Here is a 13378-nt window from a genome sequence, read left to right as displayed (position 1 = left end):
GCAGTCAGGGAAAACATGGACATTTTCTTTCATTTTCATTTCATACATTTACAAATGTTTTGAATGATATGTTGATAACAAAAGAGTACAGTATAAATCAAATATTGGTGCTGGTAGATCTAGGTACAACAGATGGGATCATGGGAATTATAATTCTGAAAACAAATCAGAAAACAGTGACAGTTGTAGCAAGCTGGTGCAAAACTTGACACAGTTGGGAATCAACTATGCCAAGTGAATTATCATGGAATATTCATTGAACAAGCAAGTGGTATTTGAATACTGTAATAAATCACCAGCATTTTCAGTAGCCACAATTTTACTGTAACATCGCATTGATTTGATGTTGCTTTCATTGCATGATCACACTTAAATAATGTGTTTATAATGATACATTACAGCCTAGAATAGATAAATCTTGCACAATAATCAATGTGGAGTGAGCTGAATGGGTCACATATTGTTGACAAGCATAGTTATGAAACAGTATTTTCTTAAGTGATAATGTCGGGTTTATGCATTTGACTGCTAATTCCGTATAGATTATGATGGATTATAGTTATGATACCTAGAAAGGAGTTCTTGATAGATGTTTTGAGTTAAGTGCAACTTATTGCTCAGCCTCAGCTGGTCTGAAATTCACTGAAGTCACTTTCCTTCTCTCATTTGTTTCCGTGAGTTTATGAGGAAACATTTGTCTGAATCTGACATATATTTCATTTATTGTCAAATACATTTCAATTCAAAATGTAAACATCCCTTGAGCCAGATTTACATAAATGTCACTATATGACGATGTCACATGCCCAAAATAGCTGATCTACATGCTCACAATGCGATGAGGTTGTAGTTTGGCCGATTTAAGCATGCAAACACTAGCGAGCGTTCAGCAAAGTATAAATAAGACTTTACAATACTCTGCCTGCCCTCTGGTGCTTTTATTCAGGTGTCTTGCAGACTTTAGTTTAAACCATGGTCAGTTGCTACTGTATGTACTGCTCTGTGTTTGTACTGCACTGTGTTCAACAGAATCTCAAGTTGTTTTCTTACACTATAACCAAGTACTTAGTACTGAGAAGAAAAGTTTTGATAATGTGAATAAATATAATAATAGCTGATCAAATACATCATTTTGAATAAAGGCAGAAAAGCCCCCCATCAAAAAAATTAAAAAAAGAAAATTAAAAAAGAAAATAAATTAAAAAAAAATATATATAAAATACATCATTTTGTAGTTCAAAATTATGTCCTATGATGGAACATGACCGTAACCATGAAGTTAGTGCTAATTGTCAGTGGATGAATGCACATCCTAATGTAACAAATACAAAATAACTAAAAGCAGCAGTAATATGGTACAAATAAGTAATATAATAAAATAAAATGTATCCAATGAAGAGATGACAAATAAAATGTAATTTTGTAATGTAGTCTGCATCTTTATTGCCATAATTTGTTGTTTACACACACACACACACACATGCACGCGCACACACACACACACACACACACACACACACACACACACACACACACGGACAAACGTTAAAAATGGTTGGTGTCAGGTTGCACACAAAGGTTATTTGCTTAAGTTGTGATTGTACAAAGATGATGAAATCAGACTTGTAGTGGACCCTATACCCCACATACGTACTAGCATAGCAAGCCCACTTAAGAAGTTCCATCAAATCAGCCCTTAAGTATCATCATTCACAAAGGACAAAGGAGCCACTTGTGGAGAAGCCTAGATATTCCTGATAATTGTGCATCTGCATATAAAGTTGGTGGTTTGCTGGTCAAATCGGGTTCAGATGGTTGAATAACTCATATTTTTGTGATAGGCTCTTAATGGGTCAGCTGGTCAGGTGGTAGGGGTATTAAAAAACCTTAAAGGATGATTTCACCCATTTTCATCCTCTCTTCATATAATTGGTTCTCACTCTAAATGCAACACTATTAATTCTAACCTAACGATGAGGGAGCAGGTGCACGTTGTATGGTAGCCTATCTCATGACACTTCAAGAACATATGGCTCAGGCTGTTCTGGGGATTTACCGCGTGGCCTTTAATCAGATTTGCCTTAAACTGCCAGGAATTAATTAATTAATTCTCACTTAACCGGCAGCATTTGTCAGTTAAACCCTTATTTTGAAGGTTCCGGAAGCCGAAAACCCGATGTGATTGTAGGAAAATCACACTTGTGTGAAGTGAGCGGCGCTCTTATCACATTCCGTGCTCAGCCAATCAGCTGAGCACATTCCGTGCTCATACAGACACACAAAGCTGTGCATAGGAGCGGCTAGCGCAGCTCAAACATATTTAAAAAAATACAAGGAGGCTAGAGTGAGCAACCTCACAGACTCCATATTTGGACCAAATTTTTGACACAAAACTCTATATATGGGCAGTGGTCCACTTAGAGCTCCATGCCTGGAACCAACTGACTTGTTTGAGTCTGGCGTCACGCTGACACCGTGATGCAACACAGTATAAGAAGGTCAAGCAGAGTCACATACCTTTACAGTATATGAAGGTCAAGCAGAGTCACATACCTTAGTTTACAACTTGGGAGCTGCGAGCTTGAAGCAGCACAGACATTCAGACATTCTCTGGAGGCGTGATGTCACGAGCCGTGACCATATATGGATGTGTTACGTGACACACGGAAATTCAAGTTTTCATAGTAAATGCGACCTACTGTCGCAAAAAGTATTTCTGCTTTAAACCCTGTTTTAAAGCAGGGTTGATTAGGATGGTAGCATGGTCTACCTTTCACACTTGCAAGTTTGAAGGCAATAGATTTACATACTGTAGAAACTTGCAAAAAGCTCAGTTTGAGTTAAGAAATGACAGTATTTAAAAAAAAATTACATTTATTAAAATAATAAATAATATTGAACTTTATTTATATAGCACTTTTCAAAAACAAGAATTTATAAAGTGCTGAACAGGACAATATGATACAATAAAACAATACAATGACAGTTGAAAGATGAAAAAGAAATGCTATAAATTTAAGTTTTAACTATGTCCAATTTTAATTACATCACATTATAAACGGTTCCCATAGTCCGCTTTTGATTTGAGCTTTTGATTTTAGTCGGAGGGACAGCAGCTTAAAGACCTTGGTCTCAAAGACACCTTGAAGTATTGTAAGGTTTTAAGAGTTCAACCATATTGGAGCTCTGTCATGCAAGCCCTTGTAAGTAATTACAACTATTTTTTAAAGTGTTTCTAAGACGTGCCGGGAGTGTGTAAAGAGGCTAGGACAGTAGTAATGTGAGAAGATCATCTAGATGTAGGTGTCTTGGCAGCAGATTTTCTTTGTCAAGTTATATAGTCGATTTAATGATGACTGTGTCACAAGTAAAAAGTTCATTACAATAATTCAAATATCTTGTCTTGGAATGACATGATGGGGCAGATCTTTCCTGAGATGAAAGAAGCATGACTGTACCAACCAGGTCTGTAGCTGATTAAAATGCAAAAAGGAATAACATTTTAATTACATAATAAGGAGCCATGGGATTGTTGAACTGCTTGTGCAATGGGATCACGACCAATGATAAAAAATATATTTGGACGATTCACTCCATGATGTCAAGAATAGCATTTAAGAATTATGTAATAGACAGTTGGCTAACATCATTTGGATTCAAATAAAGATACCAATTGTGTATTGTCAGCATAAAAATGCAAAGAAACGTTCTGCTGAAACTTGAAAACACTAGGCCCAAGAATGAAAGTTTACCTTGAGTTACCCCGAAATTGAAAATCCACGGAGAAATTCTCCACCTTTGGAATGCTGAAGTTAATTCGTCTAATACTATGCTATACATTCTTTAAAAATATGTAACTTTCAACACATCCATTTGTTTCGTTAATGACAACTGGTGCAGCAGGTCTTCAACCCAACATAATATTAATAACAACACTTATTGAAACAAAATGTGTTATCAATATGGTCATGCATAGGTCAATTTGTAATGTTTAAAACTACAGTAGACCAATGGATGTGACTGCCTTTGTAATAGTGTGCATGTGCTATAAGCTACCTATAACAATAGGCCCCATACAGCCGTCGTGTCTTGTCGGGGAATCCAAATGAGCGTACCCCCGACTCAGGCAGGCCTCCACAACGTTCCCTAGGGGTAGCGATGGGATATCGAGCGCTGCCGTCTTTCAGCCATCCGCCATCACATTGGTCGTATTTGTGAAAATACCAGGCAGAGTAAAGCTGACCAACTAAAGCCAAGTCAGCACCTTTACGTTTACACGCCTGCACTGCTTCCCTAAATGAAAATGGCCCTCCGATGTAGAACACAGACCCTGTGGAAGGAGGGAAATGCATGAAACAGACTTGACCAAATAACTGTTTACAGACAGAGCACTCAAGTCTTTTGTTGTTTGCAGTCACTGGTTGAAACAGTGTAAAATGTAAATTTATGTTTTATTCTAATATAGATAGTGGCAGCTATTTACTGAATTTAACAGCACAACACAGAGGCAACTACTAGTTTTTTCCAGCTCTCTGTAAAACACTTGAAAAGTGCTATAGGATACAAATAATCTTATTACCGTATTTTGTTATTTAGAATTACATTTTACAATTTGGGTATTTTGTAGACACTTATGTGGCCTATGAGTGCAAGTTCCGCATCTCATTAGTCCGACCTATGTGACCGGTTAAGACTGAGGCTAGGGTTAGCGACCTACGTGGTCGGTTAAGACTGAGGTTAGGGTTAGGGTTTGGGATAGTGTTAGTAATCGCTCGGGAGGTCGGAACAATGACATGTTATCCTTGAGGTGTGGGTTGCATTATGTCAGGTTAGGAGGTACCATGCTGTACTGGGTGCAGGCAGCAACCATTAGGCTATATTAGACTTTATTGTCCCAGGGGGATATTTGGTTTCACCGTCTGTTAAACATGGAACACATAGGAACAGCATACGGTACAAATACAATAAAGACGATTACTTCCTAACACAAAACATGCCAGCGAGGCAGTTTGTTTAATGCTCCAATTTCGGAGTGGACAGAATTCCTAAAGAGAATGTTTTATACAGTATCTCCGTCCAGGTGGTATTATTGTGAAGTGACGATTGAGGGGGTGATCAGTGTCATCTACTATTGTAAGTGCTATGTGATACTTTGCTCTTCATGTAATTCATTATGTATGATGGTGTATAATTTCATTTTGTTATGTATCTTTGCCTGAGTCCAATCAACTGTTCTACATGTGTGGTGGTAGAGATGGTACACCGGTCAAGATTTAACTAATTAAAAATGTCTGACTGCAAAGCAACATGTCACTTTGAGCCACATCTTCCTCAGTTTCTCACAGATTCAATTGTTTTCAGCATGTCTCAACAGCAGATGTTAGTGTCCCCATCCCACATCCTGGTGGCAAAGGTAATTGTGTTAGACAAATTATCATTCTGTATCAAATCCATAGATAGACCAAATTAACATACTTCAGACGGACAAAAATATATGTATATTGTGTATAAGTATACAAGAGAAAACACAAGTGATTATGTATAACATGGCGTGCCATAAAGGTGAGTGTTGGAATAGCCAATGTGGCTATTTACAGTACACTCAGGTACAGTAGCATGTCAGAGACAAGAACTCTGGTGTCCTTCAGCCAATTATGCTTTTCATTTCTGAAAACCACAGATATGTTGAATGACAATGTTTCTGAACCAAAAATACATCAACATTTCTAGATCTGGACCATATCGACTCAACGCAATTCATGAAACTAACCCTATAGGCCTATACTACTAGTCTCACTTACTTCCATTGTCAAGTCAAAATAGATTTTCACGGTGTACAACTCCGACAGGCACTCACTTGGTCGCCCTCATGGAGCCTTATTTTGAATGCCATTGCTTTTACTGAGTTGGCATGGTTCGCGTTGTTGACGTTTCTGTTGTGCCAGCAGGCGAGGCCGGGGCCGGGTGTAAACAGACACTACGTTAAAGTCATGTGATCAGGCAGCATTTAGAATAATTGTGGAATAACTCAGCTTACCTGACGTTAAAGATGTAAAGCAAAACACATCAAAACGATCTTTAATCTTGTCTTTTGGTCCATAGCTGCGAATGCCAGGCAGTAGCTCTCCTCCACAGCTGTCTCTTGGGTGTAGAATAGGGTATTGGACTGTTCCATCAATTAGCCATCCAGCGTTGCACCAGTCTAGACCCTCTGTCCAGGCTACAAAGGAATTGTAATATTAAAAATAAGCATCAAGTTATTGGTCATTATTACTTACGTTTTAATAAGCTCTCTCACAATACTGTTAACACAACAAAACCTCTTTTTCCACATCCAAGCACACACACACACACACACACACACACACACACACACACACACACACACAATAAATGCATACCTCTGTACAGCTGCTTGAATGTGGCTAGCATGCCATCTTGTTCTGCACAAGTCTCCTTCGCCTCATTGAACGTGAACTTGTAGCGACCATTTCTACTCTGATATGGAAATACCACTCCTAAGTGAATAGAGTTCATTGTTGAAGTCAGAGTTGTCTATTTACATTTTTTAACACATTTTGTTTTTAATTATGTTATGTGATAGCAAATGTAATTACCATACTAACACAAATGCATCTTGAGATAACATGGTGTACATCTTTCTCAAATATACTTTAAGCAGATCAGTGTAATTCAGCAAATGCAGAACTTAATTGATGAAATGAATTACTTGATCTCTTGACCGTAATTTTTTCCAGCAGGGGCGAACATACTCTAGGCGGCTGTTCGCGTCCTAATATTAATGATTTGAATTATTAATTATAATATTTCCTGCATTGTTTGGTGAGCGGGGAACATAGGACCTTTGTTTAGAGGGAACATATAGAACCTTTATAGCTAAATGGGGAATATAGAACCTTTTAGTTGAGTGCATGGGGAACATAGAACCCTGGGAACATAATAGAACCTTTATTGGGTAAGCAGGGAACATCTTTTTTGCGGGGGTAAGTGGGGAACATAGAACCTGGGGAACATATACACTCCCGGTGCAACTTCCCATTGACAGCTCATTCATCCAAACAGAAAAGTCCTATCTAATTGTATTAAACAACGTCAAACTCACCGACATTGCAGCTGTACGGAAAGCTTGAATTATCCTCTTTCAACCTGTAAAGTGTTTGTTTAATAGAAATCCACCGTAGATATGTTATGTGCTACTTCCTGTCAAGATTTATTTTTAAGTGTCTTAAGTTTGGGAGTGTTCATTGGATATCACTCAACATGCCTGCCTACCACCTGTTTAAATTTGCACATAATGCAGTAGTCAGCAGGCGGTTTCTTTACTAAAAACGAGTGCTTCCAAACTCCATTACTTAGAAAACAAATCACCTGCAAGGAATGTCTTGACAGGAAGTAGCTCATAACAAGTCTACAGTGGCTTTTTATGAAACAAACACTTTGCAGATAGAAAGACGAAAATGCATGCTTTTCGCACAGCTGCAATGTTGGTGAGTTTGACATTGTTTAATACAATCAGATAGGACTTTTCTGTTTGGATGAATGGGCTGTCAATGGGAAGTTACACCTAGTTAGCACCTTGCTAGCAAGATGGCCACGGTTTAGTTGTCTTCAGCCAATTTCCAATGTCCCTTGTACTGTAGTCCCTTGTTGCTGCTGACCCCTAGTGCAGTGTTTCCCAACCTGTGTGTCGCGGAGCTTTGGTGCTCCGCTTGATGTGTCCAAGTGCTCCGCGTAATTTGACCGAAATTAAGTTATAGTGTTACTTTCTGTCAAATCAGGCGGCACACTAACTCTCCCCCTTAAGCAATATTATAGCTACTGGGCTGCAGGCTTATTATTGTTGCGTCATTGTTGTCACACGTCTAACCATTAGACGTGCGATAACTACAACACGGAACAGTAGACTCTAACGACCCTCGGCCATTGAAATGTTAATGTTTAGATGCATCCAGAAGACGCTACATTCCGCTCCCTCCAGAAAGACTGGAGCGCGCAGAGCACATATGCACGTAGACGTAGACAGCAGACACATACAGTCCCGACCAGGAGGTAAAGTAGGCTAAACGTGAAGTTGTTGTGATTAAACATAATGTGCCACGAAAAATAGCTGTCCAAAATAGCTGTCCATAGATGTCCAAACATGATCGCCTCGTTCGGCCAACAAAATATATCTCCCTCCCTTCACAGAAGCGCAGTGATGCGTGATTTATTCTTCGTCGTACATTGCGTGGGCTCGTATCTCCATTCATAGCCTAATAGCTGATCTACAAGCTCACAACGCGTTGCGGACGCAACGCGTTGTGAGCTTGTAGATCAGCCATTTTCAGCACGTGGAAATAAGCAGGCTGTGAGAACTGAGACCCTTCACAATAAAAGCATGCAGCGTTCACAAGTTGGCCCATAATAAAGACAAGGAAAAGGATTAGGTGGCATTTCACATTGCATAATGAGCATTTTTTTTGCCCTAGTGGATAGTGGTTGGCTCATTAGCGAGGGTGTAGACAAGGATGTGGGCGCAGGTGTGTATTCAGTAATGATTAGCTACACCTGGCCAACAGGGCACTGCATCCATGGATCCGTGCAGGCACACTGTAGCATCACAAAGATGCCAAAAGCCACGCAATTCCAGACGGATGTGTACACTGTGTAATTTTATAGAGGTGCACTATGGTTGGTAGGAATAACCACCCAAGACCCCGGCCGCTCTGCTATATGCTACTCTTTGGAGACGTAATGTAAATGTCGGACTATACCTTCAATCCTCAAGGTAATGTCAACACTCTCATCCTCGACACCATTGATGAGTTCGCAGCGGTATCTTCCATCATCGTCCAGTTCAAGATGGCTGAGCTGTAGAGAAGCGTCCATGGTGTGGGCCTTCCGCAAGGAGGCCCGTGGTCCAAGACGACCATAGGGTTTGAAGGCATGACCATTTGAGATCATGACAATGTTCTCTGTTCCTTCCTTCCACTGTTCCACTTTTGTCCATTTTACTTTGTAGTGGGAAGGCTTGGATCTCAGCATACATGGCAGGGTAGTGTTTTCCCCTCTTCGACTGATGACCTCAGCATAAACAGGTGGTTCGATTAGATACTTAAGCTTCTTATTCGCTGCAAGCAAAGAAAGTGTCCAACACACATCAAATTAGTGGCATGAAAAGTCGTATAATTATTACAGTTGTCACCATGTTATTGTCTTGGAATTTGTGAACTTGTGCTCAGTGTATAAAGTCTCCATTAAAGGATGTTTACTCTGTAGTCATGATCGTGCAATATCAAGATGATCAACAATATAAATATCTACCTGCGTTTTCGGTGATGTATATAGCAGTTGCCCAGGTGAAACAACTTAGGGTAATGGTAAAAATAGCAGCAAAGTTCATGATGAAATGAATCATTGTCCAACCCCTGCAGTTAATGAAAATGTAACAAGAATATATTGTTAAGAAAATTACATAGACAATTTCCCAGCCACTGTATGTTATCAATAGGCGAGTGGGATTAACTGCATACAGAAATAACAACAAAATGTTGGTTTTAAATGGTCTAAACATCCTCCAATCACCAAGTACGCCAAGTAACAGTGAAACATGCATGGAAGTATTTACTAACATAAAAAAGAAAAAACTGAGAAAACAGAACCTGTTCAGTGCAGAAGATGCAAATGTCCTTTTAGTGATGGTCGGTCACCACGGTTATTCCTCATGAGAATGATGCTTTGAGGTTGGTAGCAAATAATTCACCCCTCTTAAATAATTACCTCTGATCACTGTTGTTCCTGAATCAGCTTTTCCCTCTTAAACTTCTTTAACCATGAGCCCACCCTCTGCATCTCCTATAGTTGTCTTGTCCAGTTCATCTCTCTCTCTCTCTCTCTCTCTCTCTCTCTCTCTCTCTCTCTCTCTCACCCCCTCTCTCTCCCACTTTACAGTCTCTCCCTCTATCTGGTCATATGTCCAACACAATGGTGTACAGTCTGTAAACAGGATTGTTGTCATCTCTTCTCCAGATGTCAATGACTATATGAGTGTCTGCCATTTTTCTCTCTCTTCATGTCTCCATTGTATTTCCACTTGCTAACATGGAAAAAAGACGGCAAGACAGGACGAAATGAGGACATAATAGGCTTTTTCCCCCTTAGCCAAATACCAGTAGACATAGTTGTAATACAGTACAGGAAATATAATTACAAATGAACAAAAAATATAATAAATATCAATTGACTGTGTAAGTTTCATGCATTTTCTTGTAACTCTGCTGCAAGGTATTTCCATTAAACAAGCTATATTATATTTAAATGTATAGGCTACACAGTAAAATTGTCTGTGTTCATTTCTCCATGTGTAACTGTGAGAGTGTACAAGCGTAACCAAATGGACCCATAAGGGTCTATTTGACATTTAAATTAACATAGAGGATTTCTACATTGTACATTAATGTAGTGTCACTGAATCATGTTGATAACAAGCCTGCCCATGTAATTGTAACCTTTCTCAGATGGGTATTACCGAGGAAAACCATAGGGTGCATTCAGCCATGTCTGTTATTGCCCACACAGCATTGAGGGCAGGAGGAGAGGATGCAGGGTCGCCTCTGGTTTCCTCTGCTCCTGTGGCCCTGGAGGACAAGGGCTGCATTGTCAGCCTCATGGTGTCCCTTCCCTATACGCAGTGACAACAGGCGGCGGTCACACAAACACGGTTCAATGTGGAAAAAATGAAATAATGGGATTCTTCTGTTTCCCCTGTGTCTCCTCTCCATTGTGCTGTATTATCAATGGAGCTCTTTCTTGGACCCTCCAAGTTCACAGCAATTAGTATTCATCATGGCACACTTAGATGACAACTGCCCCTTCTTTCTCTCTTTTGGGAGCTGTTTTTGGTATAGTCCCCCCCCATTTCTATCATCTACCTTTCTATCTGTCTGTCTGTCTTTCCCTCACAATTTCTTTCTGGGGGCAGGGGAGGGTTGGTAATGGTGGTAGTGATGGACTGTTACATTTTGGCTCAAAAACGCTCTGATTGGAACTTTAAGAATCTTCTCCCTCAGAGTAGCATGCTAATTAAGACTGAATACATTAAGAATTGAAAGCAAGCTTAACCAGACAGCTTTGTTTAAAGCAGTGCGTTATTTGGTAAGAATGTTGCAACTTGCAATGTGAGGGAGTGCAAGAGTATCTTATTAATATGAATGGGGCACATGATAAGGAAGTATAGGCAACAAACTACAGTGGGTCCTGTTTTTGAATTCGTTTTTCGTCCTCAAAGTAGCTTTCACTCATGGTTGGCGAACCTGGTCATCCTCTTTCAGTGAATGGGTACAGTAAGAAACATTCCTCTCTAGTGTCTACATGTGTAGCTGCATTTTTGCAATAATATAAGAACCAAACAAAGAGTGGTCAGCGGTAAAGTAAAAGAAAAGGCATTTAGTTGTAGTCCTCCCTCCCTCTTTCAGTGAATGGGTACAGTTAGTACATAGACTGTAAAAGGTACAGTAACAGAAACATTGCTCTCTAGTGTCTACATGTGTAACTGCATTTTTGCATGTAGTTGTAGTCAAATAAGGAGCATCAAGTGGGGTGGGCCAGGCAGGGGCCGGGGCAAGTTGTGTTTTAGTCAAAACACAACTTGTAGAAAGATATAGGAAAATAAATGTGTAATGTAATGTTGCAAAGGGGTGGGACCAGAGAAAACGTGCTGGCATGCGGGCCACTAATCGATTATCCTTGTGTGATAATCCTTGGCTTTCTACACTCACAAATCCAAAATCCAAAATACTAAAACTAAATATGTAAAATAAAGACAGATTTCACTGGCCTATAGACAGTATAAACATGCTCATAATGCATAATGCATAGTGCAAAATCGGAGGCTGCAACAGGTTCCAGTCTATGAACTCATGATCAGTTTTATTGAACAGAATTCACGCAGTACAAGGCGCCACGGGCAGAAGGCCCCGTGGGATTCAGGAGTCACATCGTAAGCCGATCTCAATGTGAACACACCACGGTGGTCACACTCACAACATTGCAGTATTAGTAACTTCAAAGTCCCTCCTCCATGGGCTACCTCCGCTTGTGGTAGCCAATCAGAATGTTCACTTTATTTTTATATATATTTTTTTTTCTTCCCACAATTTTGTAACCCATTTTTCACCCCTGTGTCAAACATCTAATGTGATCCTGGGCTCTACACACCCTCCACCAACCTAGTCCCCATATATGGGGGACAAGGGGAGAGCAACGGACTTGAACTGAATGTTCACTTCACAGGATGTTCCTGTAAGAGTATAGGAGGGACACATGGCATGTAGCTCATGTGTCACACTATACGTTAACGTTTTATACCAATAGGACTAATTAAATATCTATACTATATTATGAAGTATGCAGAACATTGTTTAACATATGTATTGAAAAAGGTAGAATGTAATGTATTATTAACAGGTCTAAATGATTTAATCACAAATACATTGTAGACTCATCTAGAGCAGAGAGCAGGAAGCCCCCTGAACACACACAGCTGCATGTTTGCAGTTTGAGATTATATTACTAAAATTAGGAACTGTCCCCGACCCCTGGTGGGTTTGACAGCATTCAGGGGGTAGTGTTTGAAGCTCAGTAAGGTGTGAGTGAATCAAAAGATACTATTGTCCTCTACAGGGAAGATTGATCAACTCTAAGCAGTTTACTCCTATACGCAAGTCACCAGTATCAACTTACACCTTCTGTGTGCAGTCAGTGTACCTAGTTGAAAATAGGTTTGATGTACATGTGCAGATGTCCAGATCTGTCCAGATCTGATTCATCATAATAAATTGTAATTGACTGGATTTGTTTCAGATATTCTATTTTATTTATTTATTTATTTTTCCTACAAATCTTCACATCTTAAACATCTTAATTTATGAACTCATTGATCAAAAAGTATTAACAGCTCTTTGGCAAACATTCTCGAACTGCAATCCACCTTAAGATCTGTTGCAGCTGAGAACAATGAACGGACACTTGACGTCTCTTTACAACAGATTGGGATGATACAAGACAAGCAAGCAGGTTTGTCCTGCCTGCAGCTCTGATCTAGTATCAGTTTACTGAGGTTCATCAGAGCATGACTGTTGACGAAAGCTGACATCCATTGGGGTCATGGAGTCACACTGAAAGTATGTGTTTCTGACAGCTTTTCGTCCTGAAAGATAACCCTCATGGCGCCTTACCTCCTGGGACACACTTAAAAAAATAAATACAAATCTTTCTGACATTAATTCTTACAAATATCTGTTCTCCTAAAGTTGTATGTCTGACAGGTTTTGAGTTCTGTGAAAGATCGATGTCCCAGCTAAGAATTTTTAAAACGGTA

At 39.6% G+C, this 13378-nt stretch overlaps 1 protein-coding gene across 2 annotated transcripts; it reads right to left on the bottom strand.

Moving 5' to 3' along the window:
• Positions 1–2993: 2993 nt before the first annotated feature.
• On the bottom strand, positions 2994–9877 carry hapln2 (hyaluronan and proteoglycan link protein 2). 2 transcript variants are annotated; one of them, XM_080767524.1, is made up of 6 exons: positions 9781–9877; positions 9325–9428; positions 8775–9131; positions 6402–6518; positions 6038–6220; positions 2994–4330 (listed from the first exon to the last, which is right to left on the bottom strand). In XM_080767524.1, the coding sequence occupies exons 2-6, from the start codon at positions 9416–9418 to the stop codon at positions 4053–4055; spliced, it is 1029 nt and encodes a 342-aa protein (XP_080623650.1). In that variant the 5' UTR covers positions 9419–9428; positions 9781–9877; the 3' UTR covers positions 2994–4052. The 2 variants fall into 2 exon arrangements, with proteins under 2 accessions (XP_080623650.1, XP_080623649.1); XM_080767523.1 differs by having other exon boundaries at positions 9663–9866.
• Between the last annotated feature and the right edge of the window lie 3501 nt (positions 9878–13378).

The sequence above is a fragment of the Protomyctophum bolini genome (genome assembly GCF_963924005.1).
Source record: "Protomyctophum bolini genome assembly, chromosome: 7".
NCBI lineage: Eukaryota > Metazoa > Chordata > Actinopteri > Myctophiformes > Myctophidae > Protomyctophum > Protomyctophum bolini.
Note: the sequence above shows the minus strand (reverse complement) of the source record. Positions and strands in the feature narration are given on the sequence as shown.